This window comes from Akebia trifoliata, chromosome 8 (assembly GCF_017979445.1).
Source record: "Akebia trifoliata isolate Shusen 1 chromosome 8, ASM1797944v1, whole genome shotgun sequence".
NCBI classification, from domain to species: domain Eukaryota; kingdom Viridiplantae; phylum Streptophyta; class Magnoliopsida; order Ranunculales; family Lardizabalaceae; genus Akebia; species Akebia trifoliata.
Window position 1 is genome coordinate 38,658,391 of NC_141382.1, and position 20,637 is coordinate 38,679,027.

The 20,637-nt window shown below is 40.7% G+C and overlaps 1 protein-coding gene across 3 annotated transcripts in view; it reads right to left on the bottom strand.

The window, feature by feature from the left end:
* LOC147396738 (uncharacterized) overlaps positions 1–20,637 on the bottom strand; it is a 31,941-nt gene that overhangs the window by 1,039 nt on the left and 10,265 nt on the right. The window contains exons 1-7 of one of the 3 annotated variants that reach the window (XM_086451843.1): positions 7,049–7,578; positions 6,433–6,595; positions 4,649–4,814; positions 4,469–4,552; positions 2,065–2,172; positions 1,395–1,661; positions 561–671 (exon numbers count right to left, since the gene is read on the bottom strand). In XM_086451843.1, the coding sequence (XP_086307969.1) occupies positions 573–671; positions 1,395–1,661; positions 2,065–2,172; positions 4,469–4,552; positions 4,649–4,814; positions 6,433–6,595; positions 7,049–7,376 (1,215 nt within the window). In that variant the 5' untranslated portion in view covers positions 7,377–7,578 and the 3' untranslated portion in view covers positions 561–572. Of the gene's footprint in view, positions 1–448; positions 672–1,394; positions 1,662–2,064; positions 2,173–4,468; positions 4,553–4,648; positions 4,815–6,432; positions 6,596–7,048; positions 7,579–20,637 lie in introns of those variants that run through there. The other 2 variants (XM_086451842.1, XM_086451841.1) reach the window with 2 other exon arrangements.

Here is a 20,637-nt window from a genome sequence, read left to right on the forward strand (position 1 = left end):
CATAAAGGGTTCCTTGATTTGAATAGGCTCAAATAGACACAAGCAATTAAAGTATAATCCAGATTTTCAGGCAAATACTTGTAAAATTAGAAGTTTTCAAACAGTATCTGTGAGGGAAAATTTTGGGATGTATTGATTCCTCAGATCCCCCCATCATCAATCAAATCTTTGTATGAGAGGAAGCAACCACTCTAATGCACTAACCATTTCACTTGCATTACCATAGAGTGGTGTTTCTTGATGAGAATGGATAAGATATTGTTTGAATGTAGAAGTCTTGCACGAATTACTCATTTCCAATCCACTCATCCAAAAGAGAGTTGCTTGTATCCCCATTCAGAGACACCCTTACAAATAGCAACGAGGGGTAGGCCTCATACTCATTATATAACAGACCAACCATTTACTATGTAAACCCAAGACAAATAAACCAGAAAATTGTACTAAATTCAAGCAAAACAAGGATTTTTATGAAACTTAAGGAGATCCCAAACATCTATCGAAATATGAACTTCAGAAAATGTTATTTACAGACACGGATGAAAAGAGATGACTCATACATAGTGCAGTCCTCAAGTAAAAGAAAATTCACAGCACAAGAAGTGGTCCCATATCACTTTCAAAGTGTCTTGAAGCATGCCAGTTATGGGGTTTTGTTCCACCGTCTGATCCTGAAAATTACAAGGGAAGGTTACACAGGCGGAAATTTCATAAATAAACAAATAAATATAATACATGGACAAATGACTTGTTGATCCAGGACATAATAAGCAATCCAATGTAACGACAATTTGGATTTATCATTCAAAAATTCGAAAAAAACAAAAATTGAAGAATTGATGGTTCTATAATTTTAATATTGAAAGTGTTTTTCAATAATTTGAGAGTAATATTTTTTTTTTCTTTCCTTTGGAGAGAGTAATATGACAGGCCCAAAAATACACAAATTTTACCAATTCTTCAAACAATTTGGCCATATGACATGCGCATTTCAAGAAATATTGGAAATACTGCTTAAAAGGCCAAATTCTAAATGCTGAGGAAAGCTATTGGAGACAACTGAGAATTTCCCAATCGTTCTGACTCTGATTATATTAGGACAACAAAGTTCAAGTTCATTGCAGCGACAAGTAGTAGCCTAATGGTGATGGCTCCTAGAGAAAATTCTAGATGTTGTACAAAGAAGCTACCCTTGCTGACTGTACCACATGTGGCACACATGCAAGGGGTTTGGGCCCCACCATTCAGTGATCCCACCTTTGCAAACTAGTTCAAAAATCTAAATTAACCAAATATTCCAATTTTTCTCACAATCCCCCAAAGAATGCAGTAGGTGGACAGCTACGAGCTTTAGTAACAAAATATAGACAGTGTAATCAAATAACAAAACTTACCCTCAACTCCCTGGTAATATCTGTCATCTTCAAATTAACTTCCCTTGAGACTCCACCAATTGAAGTCCTGAAATCCAATCGATCCGCATGCCTTAACTTTAGCTTCATCGATGAACTATTGAAAGATTTAGCTTTGGTGTGCCAAACCCCGACAACATGGTATCTATCACTTGACTCCTTTCCCAGAGGCCACCTTAGCCCCCCTTTCACACCTGGATCTATAACTGCAGACTTTACTAAATTTGTCAAATCATTCTTCTCATCATCCTGGGAACAAAATGTATATCAGCATAATCACAAATGTTATGAGTTTGCAAGCAAAGTTTTCATAATTAAACCCTTTTTTCTTGGATTTTTACTTGGAAGCCTCAGGAAAATTTAAACATAAGGGGAAAGAATAGTAAATGCATATTTACCAATTAAAATTCAGGTAATTTTATTCATAAAATTATAAATATCAAAATATGGTGAATAAAAGAATAAGTTACAGTCAGAGAATTATGAAAATCAAAAGCCATTGTCTTGCATAAACCAAAGGTTTTAGCATTTTTTTTATAATTTTCAGAAAAATCCCATGAGATTTTCGAGACTATCATAAATATCCAGAATTAACGGTTCACAAATTTTATGAAAAACAACTGCTTGAAGTACATAGGGGAAGGGGACTCACTGTCAGTGCTGTCAAGGTCCTCTTGGTGAACAGCATAAGCCTCAGGTCTAGATCTTTGTCGAGGCATGATATGTCTACTACCAAGTGACGCACTTGGTTCAGTTCGATCTACAAGATGTAACAGAACATGTTTTAATTTAAGCTGCCACAAACACAAGCTAGTATGTTATTCTCTAAAATTTGATATAAGAACATGTGTAGATACCGAAAAAGGAAAAGCATAACCCTCAAGTCTAGATCCTTGTTAAGGCATGATACATCTATTACCAAGTGACACACTTGGTTCAGTTCAATCTATGGATGTAACAGAAAATATGTTTTAATCTAAGTTGCAAAAAACATAAGCTAGTCTGGATACCTGAAAAAAATTTGACATAAGACATTGTGTAGATATTATATGAGGAAAAATCAAAATATAAGTTTAGAATATTTTATAATTTTTTTCATGGTATTATATTTCGACATGTATAAGAATAGAATCCCAAAATATTTCTATTGCCGCAGGGACCAAAAATTAACATTACTAGAATATTTTCATTACTAAGATATTTCTTTAGTTCTCTTGAATCGTTATCTCTTCTTTTCCAAACGACACTTAATTACCTTTAAATACACCCAAAAAATAAAAAAAACAAAAGAACATGATTCAATCATCTTCTACCTTTATACGACAAGACTCAACACCCAACTCATTTTTACTTCAGCTTTCCAATTTTAGGAGATTTTGTTCATTCTGCTCTCATTTCTCATATGATTTCGATTATGTTTCTTAAGGGTTCGTTGCATTGAATAGGCTTTGTTGGAGTTCTTACTTTTATTATGTTTTCATTTCATTGTATGTCCTGTCGGGCCCATAACTTAAGTCCATCACGACTTGACCGTTTTATATATAAATAATGAAGGACGAACCCTAGAGTGGGTATCAATCACACTTTCATCTTTGAGATTTTTTTCTCATCTTTGTGCGTGTTTTCAGTTTTCTCTTCTCGGGATGGCAAATTTGGGGATTTCTAATGGTGTTGGTGCTCAGATCACCTTTGTCGAACTCAATGGCACAAATTATTTACCATAGTCTCATTCTATTTGACTATTTCTATGCGCCAAGAAGAAATCTAAAATCACATGACAAGCGCTATGAGGACTGGCAAAGTGAGAATTCTTTGGTGATGAGGTGACTTTGGAACAACATGGAACCATCAATTTCCTCTAATGTTACGTACTTGGATACACTAAACAGATTTGGGCAGCCATTCAGGAGATGTATTCCCATGAAAGAAACGTGTCACGAGTTAGTAACACGGAGAAGCAATAAGCAACATGTAGTAGCCTGGTCAAGTGCAAAAGAAGAATTCAGGTAAATGGCTAATATGTGAAATGTTATGGCGAAGGACTCTTCTTCAAGAGCTTGTCTTTCCTATGGAAGGTCCAATGAGGTTGTATTGTGAAAACAAAGCAACTATCGGTATTGCTCATAACTTGGTTCAACGTGACCAAACCAAACATAGAGGTAGATCGACATTTTCTTATAGGGAAAATTGTGTCTAGAATCATATGCACACCTTTTGTGAAGATAGAAGATCAACTCGCAGATATTCTTACCAAAGGAGTTAACAATATTCAGCTTCGTAACTGTTTAGGCAAGTTGGACATGGTAAACATTTATGCACCAACTTGAGGAGGGTGTTGAAAGGATAGAATAGCCTTTTTATTATTCTAATGTTTATGCAAGTATTGTTTAGGGTATTTTTGTCACTCTAAATAATTATGTTATAAATAAAAATGTTTGTCATGAAAACACCTCTCCATGATCTCCGATTTCGCCCATTCTTCCTCTCTGCTTCCTTTATCTTCTTCTCTCATCTTCTCGTCTAGATCTAAATCAATTGAAGATTTTCCACTCTAACAACTGTCCAATAAGATATCTAAGTAGAAAGTTATGCCTAATTAGAATTAACGATGTCTAACTGAGAGATTTGATAACTTGGACCTCTTTTCTAGGCATTTGTTCATAGTGCTTGTAGATGACCATTGATCTTTGAAGATTAAGATTTTCGACTGCATCAAAAGCGATCCTCCCCCAATTGAATTGTCACCCTTTCCAACACTAAAAGTGATCTTTTTTTAAACTTGACCAATCCACTCATGATGCCCTCTCAAACAATATATCCATTGGGTGTAGAAACTCCCCCGCAATCGCAACAAATGATCGTTCATAGTTATAATAAGTTTTAAGATTTGTTATTATAATTTTAATATCATTTTCTGAAATATTAGTGTCTTCTCAAAGTTTTGGCCGCTCTTATGCATCACAGACATATATAATAACAATAGATATCCAAACATAAAATTAGTTTGGGTACATATATTCATATATAAATCGGGGGGAAAAGCATAAAAAACTTACCTTGTGGAGTTCAAGCTCTCCGCTAGCTTCCATTACACTGCATTTGCATGAAATAGTTGCATCCGGTAGGAATTTATCAAACACCTAAATGAAATAAGAAAATGTTTCACAAGAACATAAATAGCTGAGTTATTAACACCAATGAAGCTGGTGATTAGAGGTCGTAAGCCAAAAAAATACCTTCACAAGATAATACTCTTTCTCCTCAGCAAAATCAAGTCCAATTTCAGGGACAACTCCACCTAGAATGGCTTTCATATATGAGTCTGGAATATTTGTATAAAATGATCTCTTCACTTGGCTCAAAGCAGTTTCAGCAGCTGAACTCGTGCTGGTTGTGTCTAGGCTGATAGAAGGGATCCAGCACCACATAAATGCAAGATTATATTAGAAGAATCGATTGATAATATATGCTCTATCTAAAATATGAAATTTCTTTCATCCCTTATCAGTTCAAGGTTTAGCTTAGATGACTTGGTCAACCATTTACAAAGATCAATCCATATCCAATGACCTTTATCAGTATGATTATTCTAAACTATACTTAAATCCCAGAAATAAGCTTTCTTTTCACATCTAAAAATTGTAAGCCATCCATATGTGCAATACCAATAATTAGTTAATTACTACTTCCATGTTTGATTCAAGGAAAGGAAAAAATGAAAATGATGTCAGAAAGAATTCTTAGTTTACGATACTTTTTTATCAGCATAATCTTCTAGAATTCTAATTATGACATATAATCAGTATGAATCCTTACTCAAATGCAAAGCAAGGAAATTCAACGGAATGGGCTCCCGCTCAAGATTTTATCAATCAGCTCATAACCCACATAAGTAGGTTTTAGTTAATTTGGAGAGCTTCCATTGCCACACCAACTTTTACTTAGAGCACACCACGATGTTTGTGGATTCTTTACTTGTCTCTTATGAATTGGGGGTACGAAAAAATATTAATGTGACAATGGGAGCTTTCTTAATGACTGGCACTCATCACACCTACCCTTCCCCAAAATGCATCCCACTTAATAAAATGCACCTATATCCCTCCCCCATTTCCCCATAATGCACCCTCTCTCTCCTTCTCTTCTTCATCGTCACTCCACTAACACCACCACCACCCTCTCTCTCTCTCTCTCCTTTTGTTCTTCTTCTTCACTGTCACCACCACACCCCACTATCAGGGTTTTAGGGTTTATGTTTAAGGGTTTAGGGAGAAGGCTGTGGTGAAAGGAGAAGAAGAGGTGAAAAAGAGAGGGTGGAGAGCGGCAATGGTGATGGAGAAGAAAAAGATGAATAGGGTGGGGTGGAAGACAGTGGTGGTGGAAAAGAAGAAGAGGGGGGGGGGGTGCATTTTGGGAAAGAGGAAGGGGACACATTTATCTTTTTATTTTTATTTTTTTCAAGTGGGGCGCATTTTGGGGAAAGGTTGGTGCAATGAGTGTCAATCTTCTTAATTTATTAGCATTCCTTTAGTTTTAATCAGGAGTTCTATTTGAGAAGTTTAGCAAGTAGGAGAATCACATTAGGAGTTTCTTATTTTGCCTCGATTTGAATTAGGAAACCTAGGCTAGAGAGAAGTCTATAAATTGGATGTAATTCTTGTCATTTCACAACTGAATTGATTCATTTTAGGATGGAAAACGTTGTGAGAGTTGTGGATTTGGTCTGCCTCTCCACACCTATTTTAGTATCAGAGGAAGTCCCTATTCCCCGCCTGTTGTATGCAACTAGTAATCAACTTGTGGTTCCAGTTTCCCAAAACCCCTAACCCTTGGCTGTTATTGTATAAATTTATTGCTTTATAATTTTTGGGGTTCTAGAGTTCATCATATATAGTTCCTTGATCAAGTAAATAGACTTTTCATTTACTTTCCAAGACATAAAATATCTTCCACGAAATCCAAGTAGAGAGGTCCTCTATAAATTGGAATGAGAATGTAGCAAAGAGAAATTAGTTCTTACCCATGAAAGAGAACTTTACCAAATCTAGCTACAAGAGAAGGCTTTACTTCCTCAGACCCCTCATTCCTCACAGATTGAAAAGAAGCAAATAGGTCTGTCTGTATCTTATCTGCTATTAAAACCCATGGACTCTTCACAGAGCTGCCGATGATCCCATTCACCTCTACAAAACCCAAGACAATAATTCTACTCAATAAACTATAAATCAAGACATCTCTTCTCTTTTGGATTGAATGTTCAAATTGAAAGTTAATAATAAAAAACTTGAAATCAAGATATCTTGATTGTTCAAATTCTCAATAAACTAGAAATCAAGACATCTCTTCTCTTTTGGATTGAATGTTCAAATTGAAAGTTAATAATAATAACCTTGAAAATCAAGACATCTTGATTGTTCAAATTCTCAATAAATTTGAAATCCAGATAATTCTTTTAGATTGTGTTCAAAACTTCAAATTAACAGCTAAAAGAATACAAAACAAACAAAAAAATAACCTTGAAAATCAAGATATCTCTTTTAAAATGGGTATTCAAGTTGAAAAAAAAAACACTCAAAACACTTGAAATCAAGATTACTTGATAGTTCAAATTCTCAATAAACTTGAAACCAACATACCTCGTTGTTGTGGACGATCAGACAATAAAACCATTGGCTTTTCTCCATTTCTTCCCTCAATGGATTGGCATGACATCGGCATCAATCGAATCGAACCAAGAAGCCGATCATCATCATCATCAGTTGAACCAACTATAAACCATCTAGAAATCGAATTATTAGCGTAAACTATATATCGACCCTGCAAAGAATGTTTATCTCTCCTTCTCTCCAAATTTGATCTCAGATTCGAATTTCTCTGTAAACGAGGATTAAAGAACGAAGAAGGAATAGGTGACGACACCTCTGCGTCTTTTAAATGCCTCTTGTGTGGAGGAATGTACGCCATTAACAACAATAAAAATTGCAGAAAAAATACACTGAAATTAAGATTCTCCTCAAGATTTCAGAAACCCCAATGAGATTCAGTTTCATTTTGAAAGAATTTATAGCCCTGATTCGTAAACACAACCTGCTGCCGAAGCTGAATGCTTGTCTGACTAGAATCCAAAGAAGCAACTATCTGCTTTTCACAACTCTTGCCTCTGAAGCAGTTATTTGCCACGTGTACTAATATATTTGACGCCAACATTTAACAATTACGTGGGGTTAATTTTTCTGTTTGGGATAACTACTTGCAGATCATAATTCAACGATTGCACCCCAACTTTAAAAAATGCCCATTTTTTATTTTTATAAAATTCATATAAAATCTCACATTAATAAGGTTGTGTTAGGATTGTTTTTAAACTTAGTATCTGTAGACACCCGAATTTGAGCGGGCCCTCGACGCAAGATGCCCCGAAAACCGAAAAATTGGGATGGGCCCCAAAGTCCAAACCTACAAAACCCATTGCATTTTCCGTCAATAAATGTCTAAGGCTACTCACGTAGCCCATGGACCCAAAAACACGTCACCACTCTCATCCTTAAATCCAACCCAATATAAGTCCGAATCCACCTTTACTCTATACTATCCAACCCAACCTAAATCCATCACCCTAATCCGAATAAACTCAACCCAACACTATTCTATCCAAGCCCACACCCAAACCCAACCTAAGCTAAGCCCATCACATAAAACCCAAACTATTCTCCTAAACCCAATCCAACATAAACCCAATTCCATCCAAAACCCAATCCATCATAAACCCAATTCAATCTAAACCCAAGCCCATCACATAAAACCCAAACTACTTTCCTAAACCCAATCCAACCAAAGCCCAACTCACTACCCAAACCCAATCCAAACCATCATCATCACATCAAACCAATCACCAAGAGATGACGCATGTCATCATCTCCTCCCACCCCCCTCATCTAATCAACTCAACCCATAATCCTACCCTAACCTAACCTATTCCCCATCCTCTCATCATCAACCACCAACATCATAACCCATAACCCTACCCTAACCTAACCTATTCCCCATCCTCTCATCATCAACCACCAACATCATAACTCATACCCTACATACCCTAACCTATTCCCCATTCCTAACACTATCAACCACCCACATCACAACCCATATCTATCCATCACTTTCCCTTAAAACACTCCCACAAAATCACCTCAACCCATACCTCCCATACTCTTCTCTCTAATCATCCAACCACCATCACCAATCAACTAATCTCTTCATCCCTACATTTGCCACATGTCATCATCCCTTCAATCATCTCAAAATCAAACCAATCACTACTCATCTCTCCAAATCAAACACCATACCTCTTCAACCATCTCAACACTCCTTCTCCAAACAACTCCCTTACACCACCATTCCTCCCATCAACCATCACTCATCTCACCCCACCAAACACTCTACCCAAATGGATTTGGATAAGATCCAAACCATTTGGGTTAAAATACAACCCATTTCCCTCATTACAAAACTACCCTTATTTCTTCCTCAAATTTCATACCCTTCTTCTCTCAAACCCATGCCATTATCCACTATTCTCATCCTTCACCCTATTATACCCTTAAAATACCTCCCAACCTCTATAAAAACCCCTCCATTCTCCTCTTACAACAACTAATGAAATTTGATAAAAAATCCTTCAAAAACTACAACTCTCTACTCTACTCTACTCTCAACACCTCACTCTCAACTCAATCTTCTACAACCTCAAGCAAGTCCAAGTCAACTTAAAAGAAGAACATCAAGAAAAGCTTTGAAGATCAACTCAAGGACAAGGTGGGTTCAACAAAAGGAACACCCCCTCTACATCCCCTCTTCTACTCTCCCTTTTCCCATACATTTGCACACCCATCATGGGTTAAATCACCAAAGGGCCCCTTCTACATAAGGGTGCCCTTAATGATTGAATCCAACATTGAAAGTCCCTCATATTTGAGGGCACACATCGATTTTCTTTCTTTTTCATTTTCATTTTCTTTTTATTTAAAAAAAAAAAACCGAATCCGAGGTTACCACATTACGTGGATGGAGTAGGGTGCCTAACACCTTCCCTACTCCATAAATGGACCCCCTTACCTTGAATCGAGGTTGGACCACGTGCATTATCCTACGAGAGTCATCAAACATACAAATGTATGATTTTTCAAAAAATGTGACATCGGGTGACCATTCACACCCTTTTACCAATTTGAATGGTGGCGACTCCAAAACACCCCAAAGTGGAGGGATGTTTTCGAAAATATTGAAAATCCCGTGTCCACAGCTTGGCGACTCCACTGGGGACTACGTAATAGTGGGTCCAACCCTCTTCCTTGATTCGGTTATTTCAAAAAAAAAATGATGTTTGTTTTCTTTTGATTTATCTACTAACGTTTGCCTTGTTTCTTTCTTTCCTTTTTATTTTTTACAAGTTTCATACGGGAATGTTTGTAATATTTATTTACATGTACATCTTGCTTTATTTTTATTTTTGGACAAGGGATGTAAGGATGGATACATTTAAAAAAATGCACGCACATGCACATGCGATTCATACCCCTATGCACAAGCCACCCCCTCCTCTTTAAATTTCTAACCCCGGATGCCGGTACTCTCAAGCCCCCGAGATCGCTATTTTGGGTGGCTGGGAGGAGAACATCCACCCCATTCACCAACTTAAGATGTGTGCACTTCGGTGTCCATCAAGGTTTGAAGAATGGGTAACCGGAAAACTACCTACAAACCGCATGCATCAAAGCGTAACTAATAGACAAAGGACACTAAGGTTTTCAAAGTTTAATTTCGTATCCATCCACGTGTATGTGTTGTAATTTTGTTTCTTTTCTCGTAGCCCACGATGGCAAGTTGTATAGATATTAGGAAGTTTCCCATTTTACATGTTGTTTTATGTCCCCCTAGGTAAAAGGGGGAAGTCGTTTTATTTATAATTGCATCATAAAAAAAAAAAGTGACATTTTTTGTGGCCCAAGCCAAAAAATAGAGGCTATGTGCCTCAAAACCCAGAAATTTTGGGCCAAAATGGGATGAGGATAAAAAACAGAGCAAGGTTGGAAGGCCAGAAAAGGTTCTAGTCCGTGCTTGAAGCACGGACTCAAGAAATCTTGTCAAGTCCGTGCTTGGAAAACGGACTAGGCAAATTTTCTTAGGTCCGTGCATGAAGCACGGACTAGTAAAAAAAAAAAAAATGATGTTCTGGTCCGTACTTAAAGCACGGACCAGCCAAAGGTGTTAGGTCCGTGCATGAAAAACGGACCAAAAAAAAAAAAAATTTTGATGTTCTGGTCCGTACTTGAAGCACGGACCAGCCAAAAAGTGTTAGGTCCGTGCATGAAAAACGGACCCAAAAAAAAAAAAAAAAATTTTTTTGCTCATTTTTTTCCTTACGTCAGTCTTAACAAATTTTCTTCTTGAAGTTTTTTTTATTTTGAGTTTTAAAGCTTGAAAATGATCAAATGATTCACTTTACTAGAAAACTCAGGGCCTACCACTTGTAATCGATCCCGCTCCAAACGAATTTTGCCCAACGCGGCTAACTATCGATCTCGGTCATAATCAAACTTGTCCTTCATCGAGTATACACTTCAAAATGGGTCCACGACCCAGATCCAACCGAACTAGGTCCACGACCCAGATCCGCATCAAACTGGGTCCACGACCCAGATCCAATCAACTGGGTCCACGACCCAGATCCATGTCAACTGGGTCCACAACCCAGATCCATTTTAAATTGGGTCTACAACCCAGATCCATTTCCAACTGGGTCCACGACCCAGATCCGTTTCCAGCTGGATCCCCGACCCAGATCCATGTCCAACTGGGTCCACGACCCAGATCCGTTTCCAACTGGGTCCACGACCCAGATCCATTTCCAACTGGGCCCAAGACCCAGATCCAACCAAACTGGGTCCACGACCCAGATCCATATCAAACTGGGTCCTCGACTCAGATCCATGTCCAACTAGGTCCACGACTCAGATCTATGTCGACTGGGCATAAACCCAGATTTACTTCAACTGGGTCCACAACCAATCGAGTCCACGACCCATAGCGAATCAAATTCATGATCCATCCATGATCTAACAAAGATAACAACTGATCAATCGACTCCAATGCATTCAACTTAAAAAAAAAAAAAAAAAAACAAGCACTAATTGCAGTTCTTGATCAAAGTCGGTGCCTAGAAAGATCTTACCCTGTTGATACGAGGGGGATAGACTACGTCTATTCAGGGAACAAGGTGATTTAAGAGTGCCACTGTGCGCCGCCTCTTCCTTGGAGATCTGCCTGGCCGACGATGATTTCAGAGAACTGAATTGAGGGTTGCCAAAAAACATGGGTTACTCTAACTCGATTTATCTCGGAAATTACATTATTTCAAAATACTTTCCCGACTCCGTGTCGATGCCAGCTCCGTGCTGAGGAAATTACCTTTTGCAAAATGTTTTACCGACTCCGCGTCGATGCCAGCTCCGTGCTGATGTAATTTCTTTTCAAAATGTTTTACCGACTCCGTGTCGATGCCAGCTCCGTGCTGATGTAATTTCTTTTCAAAATGTTTTACCGACTCCGCGTCGATGCCAGCTCCGTGCTGATGTAATTTCTTTTCAAAATGTTTTCCCAACTCTGTGTCGATGCCAGCTCCGTGCTGATGTAATTTCTTTTCAAAATGTTTTCCCAACTCTGTGTCGATGCCAGCTCCGTGCTGAGGTAACTTATCTTCAAAATGTTTTACCGACTCCGCGTCGATGCCAGCTCCATGCTGATGCAACTTCTTTTCAAAATACCTTACCGACTCCGTGTCGATGCCAGCTCCGTGCTGATGTAAGTTCCTTACCGACTCCGTGTCGATGCCAGCTCCGTGCTGATGTAATTTCTTTTCAAACCATTTTACCGACTCCGTGTCGATGCCAGCTCCGCGCTGATGTAATTTCTTTTCAAACTGTTTTACCGACCCCGTGTCGATGCCAGCTTCATGCTGATGTAATTATTTTCTCTCAAAAACAACCCAGCTCCGTGCTGACGAACTATGTTTTCTTTTTTGAATACCATCCCATGATAATTACCGGACCTAATAAACATCATGCATTTCCTTTTTTGTAAGTAAGATAGTAACACTTGGTCTTCTGTACCCACAGGTGGCCAAACGAAAAAAGTACAAACATCCTGAGAAGCCTCCATACTTTCTCCGATCATCTTCATCAATTATGAGTAACTCAGATGAACCACAACCTGCGACAATGAACTGGCCGAAGCCAATGCAATGATAGTAAAGCTGTTAGAAACAACGAAAAGGCAGGAACAAATCTTGGCGGCTGTCTTGATAGCACCAATTTTCTACAGCACAGGCAACTCAGCATCAAGCATCCGGGTCAAACCCCGAAACCCCCTGAGCAAAATACGACCAGAACAACAAACCACCCCACCTCCTACTGTGCCAATATATCAGGGTCCTCCGCTTTATATACCACAGACCCCACCACCTCCCGTGATGATCCCAGATGACGAGTGTGACTTTAGGGCTCCTGAAGCTAAGAGTGCTACCGATGACAAAATGACCCGACAGATTGAATCTCTCCAGGAAGAAATGCGGCGAATGAAAGGCACAAATACTCTGGGAGGAACAAGATTCAGGGACCTATGCTTCTACCCCAATGCACAGCTGCCGACCAAGTTTAAATGCCCGAAATTCGAGAAATACAATGGTGTTGGGTGTCCTCTGTCACACCTCAAATTGTATTGTGGATCAATGTGCCAATATGGCGAGGATGACAGACTGCTGGTACAACTTTTCCAAAGAAGCTTAACAGGACCGGCCCTTAAATGGTTCTCAGGATTGGACCATACCCTTATCAAGAGTTGGCAGGATTTGGCCGAAATGTTCTGGCACAATTATCGGTTCAATACAGATGTAGGTCTGGATCGAAACGATATGGCTAAGATGACAAGAAAACACAATGAGACAGTGAAAGAGTATGCCCAGAGATGGCGAGAGTCCGCCTCACAAGTTCGGCCTGCGATGACTGAACAAGAGATGAACACTACGTTTATCTCGACACTGGGGCATGCCTTTTACACTCATTTGGTTGGACACACTACAGGCACCTTCTCAAACTTAGTTCAACTAGCAGACCGGGTCGAGGACGGGATCCGAACCGGTCTAATATTTGACTTTATAGCCTTGAGTGCAACAGTGGGGACCTCGGCACAAAAGAAATCAGTGCCTTTTGTCAAGAAGAAAGAGAAAACCCAAGTTAATAATGTACAACCCAGCCAACCTCTCGTTATTCAGGCACCAGCTCAAAGGCCACAGGCACCCCAGGCACCAGTACCTCGAGCTGTTTGGGCTCCAGCACCGCAGAATCCCTTCCGAACAGTCCCTCCACAAGCCATGCCAGCACAGCCAGCACCACTATATGGGCAGAACCAGCAGGCACGACCCAACAGAGTAAATTGAGTGTTCACCAGGCTACCCATGACACTATCTGAGTTACTGCCAATCTTGCTCAGAGGTGAGTATCTTGCAAAACGGCCACCAAATCCTGAAGCTGTCAAGGGACCAGGGTACAATCCCAATTTATTCTGTGAATTTCATATGGGTGCACCGGGGCACTCTACAGATCAATGCTGGCAACTCAAACATCAGGTACAGAACTTGATTGATAAGAAGGCTCTTATCCTGGATGGACCTCCCAACCCACCCCAACAACAGAATATCAATCAGAACCCCCTACCTACCCACAATAAAGGGGGAAGTGGACACAGGGTGAATGTCATTCATAAGGAACTCGATTTCAATCCGTCTGTCTTGATAGCACCTGTCGGGTCCAAAATCAGGGTCCATTTAACTCAGGGACCAGAAGCGCCGACAGTCAGCACAATCAACCATTATACGACAAACTCATCCCGAGATTCATTACCACCACTCAGATTAGTCGACCTCACCATCCATCCCATTCACCAAAATGCCGCTACCCAACCCCCTCTTGTCATACCGTACATACCGCCAACTTCTCAAGGATCAACCTGACCTCCTCTTCACATACCATATACTGCATCTTCACGTCCACCACTTGTTATCCCATACACTTCATCCACCCCTCCCGCTACCACTACATCCAAATCACCACCACCTCCTCTTATTCTCAATATGAAACCCGATCCACCCCCCATGACCATACACTCACCCAAACCATTCCCCTATAACTCTATCCAGGCAGTTCCCTGGAGTTACGAGACAACCATCACAATAACCGTCGGGGTTGAAACCATGAAGAAGGCATTGGTAGTCGATATCGGTAATATGACAAAGGCAGGGAGATGCAAAAAAATACCAACAAAGGGGGTAAGCATCAAGGAAAAGACTGAAGAAACGACACAGGGGATGACAGATGAAGAGAAGAGAAAGGAAAAAGGAAAGGACAAAATGAGCGAGAGTGACCCGAAAAAAGAGGAAGTGAAAGCGACCGATAATGAAACAGAAGTGACCAAAGTGACAGAGACAAAGAAGCCACAGACTTTATTAAGCTCATCCTCAAAAGAGAGCATAACATAGTAGACAGATTGAACAAGACCCAGACCAAGTCAGCATCCTAGGACTAATGCAAAAATCGGAAGAGCACCAAAAGGCATTGTTAAAAGTCCTAGGGGGATCACATGTACCTTCGACGACGACACCAGCGCAGTTAGAGCAAACAGTTGGCCAAATCATGGCCCCCAATCCTATTATTTTCACTGAAAGTGAGTTTACACCTGAAGGAACGGGGCACGTTGAGCCATTAAACATTATGGTCATATGCAAGGGCATGATGGTTGCCAGGGTGCTGATTGACAACGGCTCAGCGCTTAATGTTTGTCCACTTGAGACCTTTCGAAAGCTCAACGTCGATTGGTCGTATGTGAAACCCAACAACAAGGTTGTTCAAGGGTTCGATAATTCGAGAAGGGACTCACTGGGCGAAGTAAACCTACCAATCACAATAGGACCTTGCACCTTTGAAGTGACGTTTGAAGTCATGGAAATACCAACGACTTTCAACTTGTTACTGGGCAGGCCTTGGATCCATACTGCCGGGGCTGGGCCTTCCTCGTTGCACCAAAGAGTCAAATTTATCATGGGGCAAAGGATGATATCAGTATTGGCAGAGAACCTTATTCCAGCTGGGAGAGCCCCAGATGTGCCAACCATCATTGATATAGAGATGACGAAGCACAAGGCACTCTACCATTCGTACCAATTCGGCGTTTGTTAATCACATTGAGAAGGCGGAGGAGAAGGTATAAGGCCAAAAGCTATCGAGAGCAAATCTTATGATTGGCCGGATTATGAAAAGGGGAGGCTACCGACCCAAGCGATGGTTTGGGACCAGGAGGAAGAGGAAAAAGAGAAGAGCTACACTGGTCGAAGCAGTGAAGTATACTCCTTATTTCAGTCTGGCTTTAGACCTACGGAAAGGGATATTGCAGAAATGAATAATAATAAGAAAGAGCTTCGACTAGCAAGAAAGCAAAATCGTGAGCCGAACATCTGGAATCTGGGTCGAGTCCCTCACATCAGTGTTAACTTCCCGAAATCCCATGTCAGACCTGATGATTTATCAGAACTACCATTGGCAAAAAGGCCAAAAAAGGTAAATATCGCACCACTGCACAAAGACCCAATCGTCGAGTCCCAATCATCCTTCGTAGAAGGCATTGACATTTTGTTCAATGGGGATTCCGAAGAAAGTCCATCGGAGACCGCACCAACATCCATCAAAGTGGAAATCACTACTGTACATGGGAATAAATCACCCTTTTCCAATCGGCATCGACTGGGCATCAGTCGTCATCCCACTGAGTTTGGGAGGGACTGTGCCCCAACCTGACAACAACAAAGATCAATCGGAGATCATGGTTATCTCCGAACCACCCAAACCAAATCACCCAACAAATCACTCTCACATCTCATCCCCCCCCCTCAGAGAAGGAGAGACTCTGAACAATTGGGAGGAATTCCCCCTAACCCTTGAGGCTACCATAGCCTCTAAAAAAAACTAATGCATGATTGTTCTTCTTATTTCAGATGTCGGAAAATAGCACTCAAAAACCAAAAAAATAAAAAATTCTTCAAAAATCAAAAAAATCAAAAAGTCTTCAAAAAAGAAAAAAATCAAAAAGCTTTCAAAATCTCAAAAAAATTGATATATTCCAAAAACCCAAAAAAGAGTTTTCTCAGAATTTAAGGGGTTTCTCTCAATCGGATGGACCTTTGGACAGAATAGAATATGATAAGGACGAGTATGACTTCGATCTTGAACTCGACTTCGATCTCATGGGAATTGAGGAAGAGTCTGAGGATGAAGTGGAATACCCCCCTAAAGAAATCAAGGACCTTTTAGAACGACATGAAAAAGGTGTTCAGCCAAACATTGAGGATACAAACTCAGTTAACCTTGGCACTGAAGATGACCCACGTGTGGTAAAAATCGGAGCCTTGTTAACCCCCCAGCAAAAGGAAGAAGTGATTGAACTACTGCGTAGCTATCAAGACATCTTCGCCTGGTCTTACAAAGATATGCCTGGCTTAGACACGGATCTTGTTGTTCATAAGTTGCCAATCGCATCTGGGAGTAAGCCGATCAAGCAAAAATTAAGAAGACTTAAGCCAGAATGGACGCTCAAAGTTAAAGACGAAGTGATGAAGCAGTTCCAAGCAGGATTTCTCGCAGTCTCCACGTACCCCGAATGGCTAGCCAATGTCGTTCCGGTACCGAAGAAAGACGGGAAAGTATGAATGTGTGTCGACTATCGGGATCTGAACAGAGCCAGCCCTAAGGATGATTTTCCACTACCTCATATCGACACTCTAGTCGATAGCACAGCGGGGCATGGCATGTTCTCGTTCATGGATGGTTTCTCCGGGTACAATCAGATAAAAATGGCAGAAGAAGACCAAGAGAAGACAGCATTCATTACACCCTGGGGTACTTTTCATTACAAAGTCATGCCGTTTGGGCTTAAAAATGCAGGGGCAACTTATCAACGTGCAATGACGGCTTTATTCCACGACATGATCCACAAGGAAATGGAAGTCTACGTAGATGATATGATCGCTAAATCGGGTATAGAAGAAGACCATCTGGTAAATCTCAAGAAACTGTTTGACAGACTAAGGAAATACAGCTTAAGGCTCAACCCAGCAAAATGTGTCTTCGGGGCAACATCAGGCAAACTGCTAGGTTTCATCGTTAGTAGAAGAGGCATTGAGATAGATCCAGCAAAGACCAAGTACATCCTCGAAATGAAAGCACCGATATCAGAAAAGGACGTCCGAGCATTTCTGGGTAGAATACAGTATATCAGCAGATTCATCGCGCAACTCACACCTATTTGCGAACCAGTATTTAAGCTACTCAGAAAAGATATGCCGAAAGCATGGAACGAAGACTGTCAAGAAGCCTTCGACAAGATAAAGAAATACTTGCTCAATCCACCAGTCTTGGTTCCTCCTACGCCAGGACGATCCTTACTGATGTATATCTCGGTACAAGAAACGTCTATGGGCTGTGTACTGGGACAACACGATGAGTCAGGTAGAAAAGAGCAAGCCATTTACTATCTCAGCAAAAAGTTTACTGATTATGAGGCAAAGTATTCGGCACTCGAGAAGACTTGTTGTGCATTGGTCTGGGCATCTCAACGACTGCGCCATTACCTCCTCAGCTACTCGACTATGCTTATCGCTCGAATGGATCCGCTCAAGTATTTCTTCGAAAAACCAGCACTGACAGGTCGTACTGCAAAGTGGCAATTACTATTATCTGAGTTCGACATCACCTATGTCACTCAAAAGGCCATCAAGGGACAAGCCATCGCCGACCACTTAGCCGAGCATCCATTACCTGATTACGAACCATGAAGACAAACTTCCCTGACGAAGCCATATTGCTCCTGAGATTGAGGACGATGATGAAGAACCAGGTTGAAGCCATATTGCTCACTGAGATTGAGGACGATGATGAAGAACCAGGTTGGAAAACCAATTGCAATCAGACTGAAGTTCCAATGTTCTAATAACGAGGCTGAATATGAAGCGTGCATAGCAGGGTAAAGGCAGCACTGGATCTTGAGGTAGATGAGATCGATGTTTTCGGAGATTCAAGCTTAGTGGTCTATCAGACGACTGGAGAATGGAAGACTCAAGAGCAAAGATTGATCCCTTACCATGAGTATCTAGAGGAACTAAGCTCACGCTTCGATAGATTCTCATTCACTTATATGCCGAGAGTCAAGAATCAATTTGCTGATGCACTAGCAACGCTCCCTTCCATGATCAGTATCTCAGATGCTGATGCACTAGCAACGCTCCTTCCATGATCAGTATCTCAGAGGACTTAGTCATTGACCCTATTGAGATTGGACTTCAAGACGAGCCAGCTTACTGTCTACCCGTCGAAGTTGAAGAATCTGAAGAAAAGCCATGGTATTCAGACATCAAAGCCTATCTCGAAGATCGAACTCTCCCATCAGACGCAACGTCTAACGATCGAAGGACTATCCAGAAGCTAGCAGGCCAATTCTTCATGAGCAATGGCATTATGTACAAGAAATCACATCATGAAGTATTACTCCGATGTGTGGCAGAAATAGAAGCAAAACGACTGATCGAAACAGTGCATGGTGGAGTCTGCGGACCCCACATGAATGGTCACATGCTTGCTAAAAAGATCATGAGAATGGGATATTACTGGACAACCATGGAAAGTGATTGTTATCAACACGTCCGTAAATGCCACCTCTGCCAGATCTATGCCAATAAGATCAACGCGCCACCATCAGAATTGCACAACATGACTACTCCCTGGCCCTTCTCACTCTGGGGCATGGACGTTATTGGACAGATTTCGCCAAAAGCTTCAAATGGGCACCGCTTCATCCTAGTCGCTATCGATTACTTTACGAAATGGGTAGAAGCAGCCTCTTATGCCAATGTCACAAAGAGCAGTGTTCTGAAGTTTGTCAAGAACAACATTATCTGCAGATACGGACTCCCTAGTGGTTTGGTAACCGACAACGCCAAGAATTTCAAGAATAGAGACATGATCAAGATGTGCGAAGACTTCCAAATCACTCATCACAACTCTGTACCGTATAGACCCAAAATGAACGGAGCAGTTGAAGCTGCCAACAAAAATATCAAAAGAATCATCGAGAAAATGGCAGTCACTTACAAGGATTGGCACGACATGTTGCCTTTCGCCCTTTACGCTTATCGGACTTCATTTCGAACCTCAACTGGGGCAACTTCCGTACTCATGGTGTATGGAATGGAAGCAGTCTTACCCGTCGAGGTTGAGATTCCCTCCCTCCGAATCTTAAAAGAAGCAGAGTTGGATGAAACAGAATGGGTTCAAGCCCGATTTGATCAACTAAATCTAATAGAGGAAAAATGTCTCGCAACTATTTGTCATGGCCAAATCTATCAGAGACGAATCGCACGGGCCTACAACAAGAAAGTCAAACCTCGAAATTTCTCACCAGGAGACCTTGTCTTGAAAAAGATCTTACTAATACAAGAAGATGCTAGGGGAAAATTCAGACCAAATTACGAGGGACCATTCATTGTGCAGAAGGTAATGACGGGAGGAGCTTTGATCCTTACAAAAATGGACGAACAAGTCTTCCCTCAGCCGATCAATGCTGACACCGTTAAAAAATACTACGCTTGAGATCTGACCCTGAGATGACGAAAGGCCATCTTTGATATCCCAAACAAACTATCTAACCCTAGTCAACCCCTTTGAGCCATCACATTCATTTCTTAACCCAAGACTGGGGCAAGTCAACGTTATATAAAAAAAAACCGAAAAGAAAAGAGACAAAAGAAAAGAAAATCAAAAAGTCAAAGTACTCCTGGCCCGCATGAGGATAAACTGTGAACGGCTAAAATACAAAAAATTCAAAAAATTCAAAAAACTCGGACACTTGATCTGAGCTCGACCCACATCTCCAGCCTAAACAAGTTCAAGAGACGCTGGGAGGAGACATAGATCACCTTTTCGAAACAAAAATAGACGAACCCCAAGTCTAACCCACTTCAGACGAACCTACCTTAACCTTTTTGTACCTTTCCACTACACTCAGCCTTAGCCAACACTTCGTCCCATTAAAAGTCCTTTCGGATCAGGGAATGTTCTAAGGCATCATAATG